Source organism: Typopeltis vanoorti, chromosome 17 (genome assembly GCF_054136105.1).
Source record: "Typopeltis vanoorti isolate ZY-2024b chromosome 17, IOZ_Tvanoo_1.0, whole genome shotgun sequence".
Taxonomy (NCBI): domain Eukaryota; kingdom Metazoa; phylum Arthropoda; class Arachnida; order Uropygi; family Thelyphonidae; genus Typopeltis; species Typopeltis vanoorti.
In genome coordinates, this window is record NC_143565.1 from 36,026,721 (window position 1) to 36,043,610 (window position 16,890).

Sequence of the window (16,890 nt, forward strand, 5' to 3'; positions counted from 1 at the left end):
ACGAAAATAATTCTAAGAACTCAAAATTCTATTATCTTTAAGAAATTATTTAATAACTTATATGCATTTGCTGTGTGACGTCTCATTTCCAAAGGACAGTAAAGAAACAGTTCCTAACTTTTTAGGAAACGGGCTGGCAGTGTGTTGTCATCACTTTCGTCATTGCGGATGAGTGTGATTACTAACCAGCATGCATAAATGAAGGAGACTTATCAATATGGCTGACGGTTTCTGACACAATCTTGTCTTTCTAACTACCATTATTGTGAGTTCTAGTCGGTGACAATACAATCTATAAGGTATGTTTTTTCTGAAAATTTGGCCTCAAAGCCATGCAGGTAAAGCAAATTTAACTGAAGAATCTAAACATTTGTAATCACAATGACTTCATGCTTGAAATTTATGTTTAGTTTATATATGATAAACTAATACTAAAACAAATTCGCATTTACAGACCAAACTTAAGCAAACGAGAGAAAAGTTTCGGGAAAAAAAACCTACAGTCTTTGTCTTAAACCTCGGCTTTGGAGAGCTTGTAACTCCTTCGACTGTCCGATCAGAAACATATTTTTTATTGGGATCAATGTGTGTTTCCATTTGGGATCCTCTACGTTCTATCTCATGCCCCACTTCAGAGTTTTCTAGTGTGGTAATTCTGCCACGGTATTGTACTCTAAATTCGAAGTACGTTAATGAATATTGGAGCATCTTGACAAAGGTTCGATTTCAAAGATTGGTGAGGAGAAACTCTTGTTCGGTTTCTCTTGGTTTCTAAATATACGTCTTTACAGGTGCAAATGGCTAAATGTTTACAGGATAGAGAATGAATTTGTCAGTGGAAGTAGCTACATTTTGACTCACACCCTGGGTGAAAACGTTACGTACATTATTGAGGAGAGGTGATTCGATCCACTGTCAAAACGTGGCCCAAGGGAGTTCTGTACTGAAATAATAATACCCCCAGTACCCTTAGATTTAATTATATTAAAACACAGCTTCTTGCCATTTTTAACATAACGGCTGGTGATAATTGGCATTTTCTGGTGTACTCAAATACGTTAACACTGTAATAGTACAAGAGAGCGAAAACACGGCATCAGTGCAATTATTAGATCTCCAGGATCCATAATGCGGAATGTTTCTATTTCGCTTAACTGTTCTTCCTTTACTTTTAAACATAAATGAACAAAGAAATAAATTATCTAACGCTTTTTATTTCTAAAGGAAGCAGGTTTCCCTTCAAAAAAAGTTCCTGACGTTTTTGAAGATTGAGAGGCTTCTAACAGGTGTATAACATAATGTGAATTCTACGCAGATTTATTTATTTGTTATTTTTAATAATAACAGAAAACCAGAGAGTTTTCTGGGAGGAAATACCATACTTGTCTGTGCCAAAAATAGACTGAAAAGGGGTCTAAGAAATTTTAAAAAAGTTCCTCCTTTACTTGACAACTAGAATTGAATCTATATGGGTATTTCTTCGTGCTGTCTAGTGCAAACTTCATTTCCATAGGTCCACAAAGACACCGATGTACTTTTTTAAAATCAGATTAGATTTAATTTTTCCGTTTAGCTAGTCATATTAAAACACTTGAAATAGATTTAAAAAGAGAAATTAACACGAATCATGTATTTATTGCTACCCTGAATGAAACTATCGTTGACTATTTATCCTAATTTAGGACGCTTTCTCAATGACAGAAACCTCCCAGGGGATGTTCCTATTCTTATTCTTAAAGTACTTCAAGCATCTGCTTTAAAAGAAGACATCATCCTCCTACTTCACCAAGACAGGAAAGACCATCACCTGATGAGCTTCCTGTACAGGATAGAGAATTTACCAATCGACGAACAGGAAGAAGTAGCCAAACTAGTAAGTATTTCTGCACGAGTTGGTAGTTGCATTCTACGTAGTTTGCTGCACTAGAAATTTAAGTAATTTGAAATACTTAATAAGAAACACATACAACAAATAATTGTTTTCTGTACAAACTGTTCTGATACTGCGAAACAAAGCATTTACCCATCGTTCTCTGAGTGCAATAAGCGGATAGCATTCCCTCTTCAGATTTCTCAACCAATACCAGAATAACCTGAATAACCCAACCTGCGTATTTTTTTCACAAGTTCTTTTTTCTGTGTTTAAGTGACTATCTCTCACCAACCTCAAATGCTATTCATGATTTTCCTGCTTACAGTATTTTCATTTTCTTCATTCAATAAACATTGTAATACAAAACCATCCCATGTTTTTTTTTCAAGATTTTTCATAACCAATGCCATAAAAACACAGATCCTGCTCTTTCGCCCAAGAAAAATCCCACTTTATATTATATAATGCTAGATCTTCAGACAAAATCTGAATAATACCAAATGGCAGATCTACACATGTGCTCTTTTCTGACACAACCATCACACTCAAAGTCTTCTCTTCTCTACATACCTTGCAGACAAGACACTAGTCCGTCCAAGACATTAGTCTTCACCTACAAATCAACTAATACTGTACAAATCCAAAATTTCTCAACTTTAGAATGCCAAAAAACCGCAATAAATTATTAAATTATCTTCAGAATAAGGACATCTAGTTCATGGATAGTTCTATTACCCACTCACAGTACAGCTTCAATCTTTTAATTCCTCATCCTCTTTCGCCTATCTCTGCCCTCTGAAATAACCTTCCTCACGTAATGTTCCCCAAGAACTTAAACCTCCAACTGTTCGAGGAAATATCAACAGGATCCGTCGCTCATATCCACTTATCCATTCACTGTGTTATGGACTATAGGTTTTGTAACCTGTCGTGTGCTGGGATTACTTAAAAAAATGGATCGCGTACGATATGTATGAAAATTAAAAGAGTTTCATTTTACTCGTACTTCTTTTACACAAGAGTTTGTTGTATGTTAAATTATATTAAACGTTTTCAGGACAGGTTTCCAGTTCAAGAATAAAAACGGCACATTTTTTGTTAAATCAATAACAAGATCCCATTCAATTTTAAACATTCTAAATAATGAATTTTGTTATGGGTACCAACAAAATTCAAGCTTGACTTGATAAGCTTGTTGTGCTTGAATCCCTTTGTTCAAACATCTTCACACGCACACACGCATATATTTCTTCAGATTCAACTTTACAGGTAATATGATAATTTACTGTGGAGTTTACAAAGTAAAGTAAATGGGAGAGGCAATATCTTCTTTCTGGCCAATTGGCGAATTAAAGACGACGACTCCCGAATTTGTTGAACACAGCCGTTTTAAGTTTTTTTGCATCAGATGCCATAAAGGCATGAAGATATTTAAAAAATAGTCTGGTGAGGATATCTGGGAGTTAAAATGACACATATTTCTTCAGATTCAACTTTACAGGTAATATGATAATTTTCTATGGAGTTAAGTAACTTGCTACATAGCCCTTTTTTTCAGTTCCCAAGTTTGATTGTTGTTTGTTGCTCTATTCCATAAGATGTGCAACCTGTGTTACCATGGTAGCAGTTTCGACTGGCTCATGTATATTTCTGAATGGTCAGAAGAAGGCAAATCCTGTAATAACAGTAAAGTAACTGTCAGAGTAGCAGTACACAGCATTCTCAGCGACCATCCTTCTATGCAGGAAAAAGGAGCAGCCCTAATGTACAATCTGGCCCTGAAGGAGGTAAGAAATTTAAAATATATATATTATTTGTTAAATATTTTGCTTAAATGTCATTATTTTTCAAAACCAAAATTTTGTTCACCTACTCGGAATTTTGTGTGCATGCTGCTCACCCGATTCTAATCAGTAGGTGTCAAGTTGGCGACAGTTCAACAACAACAACAAAAAAAAAAAAAACTCAGTGTGTGTGTGTGTGTGTGTGTGTGCGCGTGTTTTATGGTGCATACACAAAAAACCGAGTCTGTTGTCAGGCTAATCCACACCTGATAATGATGGTCAACCAGCAGTATCAGTTTATCCATATTATCAGTATCTGAATCCATTTAAAGAAGTGACAACGTTGAGGATCGTGTCTTCAGGACTCCCTACCAGCTCTCAAGAAACCGCTGAGTTTGGAAATGTTTACGAAGTACAGAGGAGCTGTGCAAATTTCAAGGTGTGCATTTCCCTATATTTACTATATAAATATTTCTAAAAGAGTGCAGTGTAAGTCTTATAAGCTGCAAACTGTTTCGAATATCACTTATAATGATAGACAAACTCATTTTGAATTTTGTGCATGCGTGAAAAGATGGAAAAAAAGAGAGCAGTTTCTTCAGAGAGCTGATTTTAAGATGAAGAAAAATTTGCATTTCATGGAACGTTTGTCAAGTTTCGTATTCTAGTTTTCCCATTGAATATCTGCGCTTTCAAAGAGAATTACCCCAAAGTAATTCTTTGGGGTAATTCTCTTAGATTTGGAATCATGGGCGAAGCAATCAAAGTAATGTGGATAGGGGTATGATTTTATGCCTTTTGATCGCGTTTGTGTTTCTGTCTGGTTTGTATGCTGCTATATCTTAATTTTCTCAATAAATATTTGCATTTAAAACACCTGAAAACTATAGTAGAAACCCTGTGTTTCTTACGCTTGAAAACTAACACTGCATTTATTACCTTCAAATATTTTATATACAGTCAGACTGCATCGTAGAAATTGCAAGTCTGAATATGTATGTGAAAATGTAAAATGTTTGATTTCTTACCACAGTTGATCTGTGTTTGTTTTCTCATTCTTGTTTCTTATAATTATGGTTAAAAATTAGCAAATGATATAGGATACAATAAACTTTTGTTGCATACTGTATACAAGATGAGGACGCCGAACTCCTAGCAAGTCATGCTTCAGCAATGCTCTGCTATAGTCCTCAGACGTCTTACAGATACAGGGGTAGTGGATGGAGAGATTTTTCATTCATCTCGCTGCTCGATGTATTTTGCAATATACACAACGCGTGGATTTATATATATATATCATGTTGTGGAGAATAAACATATTTAGTTACTTGAACGCTTCCAGTAAACAAAGTGGTGGCATTGCATTACTGAATAACCTATGATATTTTAAAATAAATAGATATGAATAACTTATAAATAAATGTGCAACATTGGAGTTATAATAATATAACTTAAGCGATCTGTGTAATTTTTTTTTTTTTTTTGCAGTTGTTTGACGATACAGCTACTGAACTGGCAACAGCAGTGCTGCAATATCTACACAACGATATTCAAGAAGAAATAGGTAAGAGGTCTTAATTGTGGATATAATTTCCATGCATAATTTTTTAATCTAATTACTTTTTATGAGTAATTAATGTTTTTATACCTAATTCGGCAATCAGCTAGCTCTCAGAGCCTCCGTAGTTCAGTCGCTATAGACAAAGCTCTTTCGTCGGAAAGACCTGGGTTCGATTCCCTTCAGTGACGTGAGTTACCTTTATCTGGTCTCTTTCGACTAAAGGTGAGTTAGTCTCATACGGAGGTAAGGGGATTTTTTTCAACCTGAAACTCGGGTTTTTCGTCCCCAAGAACAGACAAACCGGCCCCGTGAACACACAGATTACAGTCAGGAATACTTAAGACGCAACCGTAGGCCTGATTCATCAGCTATGCCGGTCTAGAGCCCGGATAAAATTAGGTGGTGGTGGTGGGGAGGGATGGTGCCGTACTACCCTTTTCACAGGGTAGTACGGCACCATCTCATTCCCCCCCCCCCACCCCTAATTTTATCCGGGCTGTGGACCGGCATAGCTGATGAATCAGGCCTATGGCTGCATCTCAAGTATTCCTGACAGTAATTTGTGTGTGTTCACAGGGCCGGTTTGCCTGTTCTGGGGGACGAAAAACCCGAGTTTCAGGTTGAAAAAAATCACGGTCGTTGTATCATGATACGCTAAATAAATAAATAAGCTAGCTCACAGTTTCCAAAATAAACAATATAGATCCTATTACATCCAGCATTATTTCAAAGCCGAATATAGAAACTATGAAAGTTTTGTAAAAATAAGTTGACCAGAGAGCTTACGGGAATACATCCCATTTACGAGTGGCCCTAGCGCGGACCACTTTAGAAAACAGACGTCTGGCAACTTATTTTTTACAAAACTTTCACAGTTTCTACATTCAGCTTTGAAATAATGCTGGATCTAATATCCACTTGATTTTTATAATTTTTGCATCGCCGAAGTGAAGCCTTTTGGCTCTTTATTTTAGTAAATATAGATCCTGTATTCTAAACCTATCAGGTTAGTTATTTTCTAATTAGAAATCTGGTTATGATTACTTTTTATTATTTTAATAATACCATTTCTAAGAACGTTTGTCTAAATGAATACAGGAGGAAGAGGGTGGGGAACAGTTTAAACAAAATTTAGAAAAGACAAGATAATATGACTTCTGTTTCATTCACGACAGTAATCTGGAACATGATAGCATGCAGAATAGTTTTGCACACTCCACTGAACTCCGATTTTATACCGATGCGAACTTCAATATTACAATTTTAGTTTGGCAGAATTTATGAGGTCCTTTTACGTAAATAAATAAAAAAAAACATACATTTTATAATGGTGAACTGTCTGATTTCATATGAGATACCAGTATGAGCAAGATCTGCATTGGATTTTAAATGAATACGCATTTCCCGAGAGAAATATTTTCTTTTTTTATATCATGAAAAAAACATCATCAGATAACCACATGATTAAAAAATCAAGTGGTATTTGCCACCTATTCTATGTGTTTGTAATTTCTTTTTCATTAAGATGAAACTCCGTACTAAATTCTGTTTTACTCGGTTCAACAAAAAAGTCTTTTTATCTCGCCTTATCTACGACACAGGAAGTACGAATGAGTCCGAAGTACGGTAGCTTTTTTGGGCTACCTCACCCTTATATACTCACGCCCTAGAGAGGATTATTCAGAACAAGGCTTTATCGCTCTAGTTTCGACAAAATGTTAAAAAACTATAATCCAGTTACCAGACTTATAATCAGATATATCCATCAAGATGAAATCCCTTCTATGTTTCATATCATTTGACATTAATCTATTTGAATAGCAATTGGAAACAGTATTTTATAATCGAACAGTATTAGTTTTAATTTCAATATTTTAACTGAAAAAATATTTTATAGCTCTATATGCAGTTTTAATTTCAGTATTAAAAAAAAACTTCCGGTATGTTTTTAAACGGAAATAATATTTAATTGCAATATCAGTATGTTTTAAATTGAAAATAGGATTTCTGTCTTACCAATAATAACAGCACAGAAATGTATGATATAAATCCATAATCATAATTTCACATAATTGAATTTTGTTTCTACATAACTGAATTTAAACTTAAAGAGTTTCAGGATTGACTAGGGAGGTCTGAGGTTACAACCTTTGACATCGGATTTTTCTTTGCATTGCACGATTTAGAGTCTCTTATAGTGCCTTGAAACTTTTTGTTTCGAATTCAATCATTTTCCTATGAAATAATAATGGATGTATATTGTTCTCTTCCTATAACTGAACAACCCAAAATGAGGTCTCAATTTTGGGTTGTTCAGTTTCTTTAATCTGTTATAAATGATAACGAAATAAACTATTATTATCCTTTATGAGCACTGTTTTTGTTTCTATGAAATTTTCTTTTATTTTGTGTAAATAAAACGTGAGAGTATGTCATAATTGCTTCCCTCATAAGTGCTTATAATTAAAAAGTTCAAAAATAAAAGAGAATAAATGGTGATCACGGATCTCTGAACTTTCAAATCCATTCTTGCATGATATCATTTTTTCTTTACATATATAACTGTTATTTTTAAATTTTAATTATTTATTGCTTTTCTGTTTCTCTTTTTTAGCTTTCCTCTGTCTCACTGCTCTTCTGAGATTTCTATTTATTAGCTATAATGATGTAAGTATGCTTTCTAAACCTTAAATTGTACACAGACGCATTATTACCTAGGCCAGGGGTCTTCAACACATGGCCCGCGGGACTCTTTGCTGTGGCCCACCGGCCATTTTGAAAAACTAACTACTTAACATTAAAACGCCATTAAATAAAATATAATTTCAATGAAGCCCGCAGGCCACTAAGCTATACTGCGGTGTTTAGAATTTTATGATGCTTTCCAGATTCACAAGGGACGCTGTGCATTTGATACTTTACATAAAATCCTATAAAAATAAATATTCAATAGACATGCTTCTTCAGCCATCTACCAGTGCCAAGAGGTACTTAAGTACTAGTAATAACGTCGCAGATAGATGGCTGAAGCAGTAGTTTGTTCGAGTGCGCTGTCTAGTGCCTTCCAGATACATCTCGAAGGCTCTCGATACTTCGTTATTTTCTTATAGATACAAGAGGATCTTATCCACAGCCAGTCATGAACAATGTGATATTTGTGTATAAACGCACGCAGGTTCGTCGTGTCAGCTATAGCCTATTGTGGTTTTATATTGCCAGACTTTTTTCATTAGTGTTTATATTCAGTGAATAATAACCATTACACGGCCATTTTGGATCATGTTTTTGGGTTCATCTTCCATCATGGCGTCTACGAGTAAAATGCGTAAATCAAGTGATTCTTGTCGGGTTTTTAATGAAAAGTGGACCAATTTGTACTTTTTTGTGCCGATCAAGGATAATCCGGTGTGTTTAATTTGTCGAGTCAGTGTCGGTATCAAAAGAATACAATATAAAACGACAATATGAGACAATGCATGCGTCCAATTTCGATCACCTTCAAGGGCGGTGAAGTGTGAAGAGAGCGAAGCGTGCGTCAAAGTAAGTTATGTAATAGCTGAAAAATTGCTAAAAAATCAAAAGCCTTCTTGGACTGCGAATTGGTGAAAGAGTGTCTCATCGCTGCTGGGGATATTCTCCGCCCAAATAATAAGGAAGTGTTTAAAAAGCCGAGTTTGTCTGGGGTAACTGTAGCACGACGTGTCAAAGAACTTGCCAATGACATTGAAGGAACTTTACGTCGTCCGAATTTACATCATATTCACTTGCTTTAGATGAGAGCACAGATGAGAAGGATACAGCACAATTAGCTATCTTTGTCCGTGGCATTGATCAACAATTCAATGTGACAGAAGAGCTGCTAGCGCTCGTACTATGAATGGAATGACGAAAGGCACTGATATTCTTGAAGCCGGTAAGAAAACTCTCCAGCGTTTCGACCTCAGCTTAACCAACCTCGAGGGGTGTAGTAACTGATGGTTCCCCTGCTATGGTGGGAAAGAACGAAGGGTTTGTTGCGCTGTTACGGAAAGAACCGGAACTAAAAGGAAAAGATTTCGTCCATTACCACTGTTTAATCCACCGGGAGAATTTGTGCGCGAAAATTATTGGATTTGAGAATATATGAAAGTTATTGTGACTGTCGTCAACATTATTAGGGCAAGAGGATTGAATTATCGTCAATTCCAGGAGTTTTTGACCCAAGAGTGCAAAGCGGATCAAGGCGATGTGGTTTATTATAGTGATATGCGTTGGTTGAGCAGAGGGAAGGTTCTTAAAAAAGTCTTTGACTTAAGGAGCGAAATACAGCAGTTCATGAATCAAGGGGAATCCGATTGCGGAATTTAACGATCCGAAGTGGATGACAAACTTGGCCTTTGTGACCGACATCTCGTTGCATATGAATGACCTAAATACGCGGCTACAATCTAAAGATCAACTGGTGTGCACACTCTGTTTGATCACATCAAAGTTTTCTGGCCAAGCTCAAACTTTGAGAGACACAACTCGCAAAAAAAGACTTAACTAATTTTCAGCTTCTCACTGAGTCCAACTGTTCGTCTTTTGATGAATATGCTATAAAATGAGCCGTGTTGGGAGGTGAGTTCGAAGACAGATTTAGTGATTTTCGTAACCAACAGTCTTCTTTAGATTTATTTTCAATGCCATTCAGTGTCAATGCTGCCGAAATTAGTACAAATGGAGCTGCTTGAAGCCCCAAAAAACTCTTCTTTGAGAGAAAAATTATTCAGTGTGTCCTTACTTACATTTTACAAAGACTACATTTCTGAGGACGCATTCCCTAATCTTCGCCGCCATGCTTTGAAGATTTGCGCTTTGTTAGGAAGCACATACTTATGTGATTCTTTTCCAGAATGAAGTCCAAGAACAAGAATTCAGATTACGCACCAACATCTCGAGAATACTCTGCGCATAGTGACTTCCAACATTGATGCCAACATCGACAAACTGGTCAAGAAAAAACATTGCCAAATTGACATTGTAAAAAATCAATGTGTTCTTCATTAAATTATCTTTTTTCAAGTATTGATTGTAGTTATCATGAACCCGACTCCTACCTACACTCTTAAAGCTGAGTGTGTTTATTTTTATAGGATTTTATGTAACGTATCAAATGTACAGCTTTCCTTGTGAATCTGGAAAGCATCTTACAATTCTAAATACCGCAGTATAGCTTAATGGCCCGCGGGCTTCATTGAAATTTTTAATGCGGCCCGTACTGTCTGAAAGGTTGAAAACCCCTGACCTAGGCAGTAAATAGAAATTTTATCCTTTAGTAGCGGGTTTTGTAGAAAATTCATGCATTTTTCTCAATTTACAAATTAAGAAATCATCTAATACAATGGCATTTTGTCCTTGAAGTCTACATACGCAAAACTAACTCTTCACTTCAAAATGGTCAAAACACATGATGTAACTGATATCTGGAAAAAGTGTGTTCTATTTTGGTAGAGTCCATGCCTAAGTGAATTAATGAGCTTATTAGGAATAGTGAAGCACATATAAATTATTAGGTAAAGTTGGAGTTTAATTTTTGTACTTATTTTGTTGCGAAATTAAAATTTTTCTTTGAAATGTGAGTATTCGGATTAATTTGTTTGCTACTGTAGATATAAAGAAGTTTATATCTGCAGGCCATTTTCCCAGCTAGATAACAGCTTAAAATCAACAACAATGCTCACATCATTGTATAATGGCGCATACTTTGCTCTCCAAATGGCAATCAATGTGATGCTTGATTTCGCTCGTAATTTAATAACTGGCTATTGGCGCCACACGAGGCAATCTAATTTGGAAAGGTGAAAAAAAGAAATAAAACGAAAGGAAACAATAATACGCGTTTCTGGATGTACCATTCACTGGACACACACAAAAAAGTCATGAAAATATAAATCACGGAATTATAGAACGATCTACTCTTATCCTAGCAAAGTTTAGTTCCAATAAAAATATAATTCGCAGAGATGTGAATGATGTAGAAATAAATCTAGTAAATGAAATCTGACCAAGTTTCAGGCTAGGACAGAAAAACAAGACAAAACTACACAGATCCTTTAGAAGATATCACTGTAACTAAGAGTAGAGAAAATTCCAAAATGGTGGAAACCATCAAAAACCATAATGATCCTATAAAAAAAATAATAAACAAGAAATAACAAACTATAGTGTCATTAGCTGTTCACTTGCAAGCCTGTTCTAAACAAAATTCAAATAATATATTTTCTGATAACAAGCTGGATTTAAGATGGGTTTTTGAAATCTGAGTCATTTCCTTACCATTGCATGGCTAACAGAGGTACAGCCCACAATGCAATGCCCTTAAAAATGAGGAATCAACTACATTTATATTCAGTTATATAAGCAAAAAATATACGCAGAAGGAAACATTTGTCACACAAAGTATCCTATCGAGATCAAAATAAATAGAATCTGCCAAGAAGTTTAATTTTCATTAAACTTTTTCCTTGTCGATCTGAAATCTGTCCTCTGAGACTGTCTTCAGCCTATAAAAAGCATAAACGAATTATGGAAACACTGAAAATACTTCTCTTTGTCGAAGATATTATCCTAATCTCTTATCAGAACGTACTAGAATTGGAAACTCTCTTATATGGGACTGATCAGCAATGCCAATAGAGTATATTGAAGTTTCTCTCATCTAGAAAAGAAAGGGGAAAAAAAGAAAAAAAAACATGACGAGTGAAGAACGATAACTATCAGAACTACATCATTCAACGAAATAATAGTTAAATAATACGTGAAATAATAAATGATTATAAATATTTATGGTAAATCATCCCAATGGAGAATAATGTAACCAGAGAAAATAAGCTAAAACACAGCAGCTTGTATCCTTCGACTGCATCAAGGAAGCTATCACAAATCTACCTGTTCACTGTGCACCCACAGATGCTGTATGGTCACTCCGATGCTTGGTGATGTGCCCCACCAGGCTTCGCCATGTAGTCCTTTTGTATGCTTTCCTGGAGGCTTCAACTCGCTGAAGATCAGTCACTACACACCTACACAGACCATCCATCCATCTCACTGACGGTCTGCTCCTTCCTCTTTTTGCAGGAACTCTACCTTCTATTACTATTCAAAAGTCCTCCTTCCATCCTTCAATGTATCCAAAATATTTTAACTTTCTGTCATTGCCAGCAAAGGTTGGTCGATTGGTAGAGCCTCTGCTACTAATGGTTCATGCAAAAAGTTAAGCAGGTTTGAACGCTGTTAGTAGTTGGAAGTGGTTAAATCGTTCGATGCTGTTGGCACACTCTCCCTCGATGAGTCTTTGGACTCCCTGGAGGTGTCACATAATTATAATAATAATCATAATAATATCCTTAAGGAGCCTTAAAGTTCGACTTAAAGATCTCTTCTAACACCCATTCATTTGTATGCCTTTCAGTATATATCCTCAACAGCCTTCTGTAACATCACATCTCAAAAGCAGCTATCCTTTTCTTATCTGACTTCTTTAGGTTCCAAGTCCATAAGTCACTGTTGGAAAAACTGCATCCAGAATCCTCAACTTTGTTCGCATGGAGATAGATCCATCCTTCCAGATTTTAGACAAGTCTAAGCTTGTTGTTTTAGTCATTCCTATTCTTCTTTTTACGTCTTCTGAGTAGCAATTCTTCACATTAATAATGGATCCCAGATACTCAAACTTGCTAACTTCCTCAATTCTTTCTCCATTAAGGTACACTTGTTTCTCAAGAGCTTTCCTATTTGTATTTCCTGAGAACCATAATCTTTGTCTTACTAGGATTGAGTTGAAGTCCTCTGTTATTACTGATTTTGTTAACTTTTAACAGTCAAATGCTTTAGAGCAGTCTAAGAAACACATTACCAGAGGGAGTCTGAATTCTTTATATTTTTCTGTGATCTGTCTAAGGCCAAAGACCTGATCTCTAGTACCTTAACTTTCCTAAAACCTTCCTGTTTCTCATCTCTACCTCAACTTTGGCTTCAATCCTATTCAGCATGATCGTCAATAAAATTTGGCTTGCATGAGATATTAAACTAATAGTTCTACAGTTCTTGCAAGCCTTATATCTCCCTTCTTAAGTAGTGGTATGAAAATTGACTTCTTCCAGTCTCTAGACCATGATCCTGTCTCCCATATTATTGTAATTAATCTATGAAAAACTCTTATCCGCCCATCCCCTGTGGCCTTAATTAATTCTGCTGGAATTCGATCTGCACCTGGGGCCGTATTGCTGTTAAGCTGTTTAACTGCTCTTTAAACTTTATGCCTAAGTATAAGTGGTTTCCAAGTCGGAACCGCCTGGTGAGAGAGCTCCAAATTGTCTTTATCCACTCTATTGTATTGCTCATCGTAGTATTCTTTCCATGTATTTTTAATTTCCAATTCTTCTGTTAGTAATGGTCCATTCCTGTCTTTGATGACATTTAATTTGGGCTTAAACTTGGTCACGAACTAAATAAAACATCCTTTTATAATTGTGCCTCCTCATCTGGAACTCTCTCTTCATATTTATTAGTATAAACGTTTCCTTGTTCTGCTTGATGGCTTTTCTGACTTCTCTATTAATTTCTTATATTCTTCAGTCCCTGTGTTTCTTTGTTTTTCCGACCCCCCTTCTTTTGATCAGTTCTCATGTTAAATCTGATACCCATGGGTTTCTTGGTCTTGTAGGGCCGAGATGCTTCTTGACTGTATCCTGTATTACCTTGACTCTTTCCCAAAGCATTTCTGGTGAGCTCTCCTCATTGGTCTCCAAAAAAATCATCCAACCGAGTTGATATTTCTTCTGTGAATCCACTAGGAATTACTCTAACATCCAATCTAGTGGAATGTGTCTGACTTGGAAATTTTAAGTCTTAGTCTTACTTTGGTTCTTACTAGCTGATGGTCTGTATCACAATCTGCTCCAGTATGCATATCAAAGATGCTCGTCTTCCATCGCTGGAAAGTCAGAATGTGATCAGTCTGCTGCCTTGACCTATCATTGTTAGATATCCAAGTATAGGTCCGTCGTGGGTGTTACTAGAAGAAGGTATTGGTAATTACTAATATGTTATCATGTACAAATTGCAACAGTCTTTCACCACAGGTGTTACGTTCACCCAGACCAAACATGCCATACACCGGCCTAACTCTGATAATCTTTCCCACTTTCTCATTTAAATCCCCTAAGATGTAAAGTATGTCTCCTTGGTTGGCAGTCTAAAACAATCTGTACGTTTTCATAGAATTCCTCACTCTCTTTATCAGGCTTATCCGTGTGGGTGCATTAACTACCACGATTAATAGATTGGTAGGCTGAACCTTACGTCTAATAGAAAGTATCCTATCATTAATGGGGCTATAACCAAGAAGGCTTCTTGCCTGAGCTGTTTTTGGTATCACAGCTATCCCATTGTTTTCAGTCACCTCCTGAGTAAACAACTAGCTTACCTTCCTGTCTTTTGAAGTGACCTTCTCCATTTCATCTGGTCTCTAATTCCGAGGATGTCAATTTTATACCTATCCATCTCTTTACAGACACTCTCCTTCTGTAGACCCCGAACATTCCAAGTGGCTATGTAAAATTTACTTCTAAGATTAATCCTATACCTTCTGTGTTCCTCATTCAAAATATCACTTACTTTTGTTGGAGAGTGTAATATGCTTCTCGAATAGGACCCTCTGCCTAAGCCCTGAACCCTGTGCCTATTATAAGGCACAACCATATTAGCATTTTGAAGTGAAGTCACTGCAAGAAAAAAAGTGGTAGAATTGCAGAGGCCTCTTTCCATATAGATGGGAAGTTTTGTCCTGCAATTCATCCCACGTTGGTCAGGTGGTTTGGGACTTCCACCTACGGGGTTAGGCAGACTCCCACTGCATAAGATGAAATGAAATAGCAAAATAGGAAAGATTCAGCTCTAGCCCTCGAATACTATAATAGCACTGGGGGCAAAGAGACAAAAGAAAAGAACGAAAGGAAGAAAAAAACGGAGGGAAGGAGATCAGTCTACTGATAATATGACAGATGTATATTATATGAAGTAAGGCATGATCCAGCATCAGGCACCTCGGGTTTGCCACGCCCGTCCTCACTAAAGTGAGTCCTTGAGGTGTATCGCAAATCAACAGCATTAAAATAAGATTTAAATTCTTCAACAGTCACATTTTTCCCTCTCTCAGATATGAAACTGAAACTCTAAACACTATTGTGAAAGAAATAAAAAAAAAAAAAAACACGCACACAGCAAACAACAGAAAATGCAATATAAGTTTAAAAGATCACATGCAACATACAATACTTCAAAAAGGATCCGACATCAAAGTTGTAATAATGACGAACTACATCAATCGAAACACATTTCAAGAAGACAAGAGGCGTACACGCAGACTTACAAACTCCTGTCCTAGAAACATTCACCAAGAAAGTCGCCAAATGGATGATGTACAACTCGCTATTCTATTGTCAGGATATTGCAAAGGACAGAACTCGCAGAAGTTTTACGACCCAGAACCACGGAGATTTCCGAAGTACCATGTAACTCCATAAATTTGAAGTCACATTGTCCTGAATAATAATTATAATAATAATAATAACAATAATAAGGAATTCTATAAACCCTTAGTCCACCCACTGTACTAATGTGCTATTAGTTTAGTCGTGGGTGGGATTAACATTAAAAAAAAAAAGCAGGCTGCCATTAAACATTGACCAGTTTGTGAAAGCTAGTTAATTCAGCTTAATTTAAAAAATTTAAAAACACAAAATCCAATTATCCAAGCGATTTGAATAATTTTTATTTATGAATATGATTGAGTTAATAGTTTGATAAAATTGAATAGAAATTCCCAGAAATGTGCAATTCATGACTATCAACCGAATCTAAAGCTTTGACGATGCACATGACAAGTAAATTATTCTTTTCAGGTCCCTGCACTAATCCAGATGCTTGGTCCAGATATTGGAAAATTCGCAGGAAAGTCTGAAAGAGTAGATCAGTTGGTAGAGCAAATCCAGTTCAAACTAAACGTGTCCATCTCCGCATAGACGTGGCCCTTTCCTGTGCGTGGACTTCAGTGCTGACAAATGATTCAAATCCGAGTCAGGATGTGGAGAACTTCATAGAGGATCCAGTCCTCGATGATTTTCTCCATTTTTTTTTTCACCTGCAGATCAAGTGTATACAGACGATAGCTTTGTACAAACTAATTCATATGCAGCAATTTGATATAAGACGTTAGTGTTATTATTATTTATACTGCAGTTGTTTAATGTGTGTATATTTTAACATGGGCTATTTGTATTCTCTTGGCGATCAGAGACAGTCTTTGATGTTTGCTAATATATACAGATTTTTCTTTCTTTTCTAGTATTTTCTAATGGGAACATAAATTAATTTTGATAGTTCACTTGTTCATACAAACTGTAAAATATTAACCATTTCCGCTATCTTTATTGTCCAGGGAGAAACCTTGAGGGGTTGTTGACACGTCTTCTATGTCTAAACGGTATTCACTCCACATATCAGCTACCATTATTTCCTTGGGGCATTGAATCATACCATTAAATGGTCCTTGAAATCCATGCTTGAAAAATCCAAGTGCAGTGAAGATATCAGTGTACATGTAAGTGATTGTCTGCGTTTTGAACAGAACAGTACAATAAAATAAACAA

General features: G+C 36.1%; 1 protein-coding gene across 1 annotated transcript in view; it reads left to right on the forward strand.

Moving 5' to 3' along the window:
• Nucleotides 1-16,578, forward strand: part of LOC150097292 (uncharacterized) — a 103,827-nt gene extending 87,249 nt beyond the window's left edge. Inside the window, exons 7-11 of the mRNA XM_090407752.1 lie at nucleotides 1,683-1,873; nucleotides 3,472-3,660; nucleotides 5,146-5,221; nucleotides 7,833-7,885; nucleotides 16,144-16,578. Coding sequence (XP_090263878.1) covers nucleotides 1,683-1,873; nucleotides 3,472-3,660; nucleotides 5,146-5,221; nucleotides 7,833-7,885; nucleotides 16,144-16,263 — 629 coding nt within the window. The 3' untranslated portion in view covers nucleotides 16,264-16,578. The remainder of the gene's footprint in view (nucleotides 1-1,682; nucleotides 1,874-3,471; nucleotides 3,661-5,145; nucleotides 5,222-7,832; nucleotides 7,886-16,143) is intronic.
• The last annotated feature ends 312 nt before the right edge of the window (nucleotides 16,579-16,890 follow it).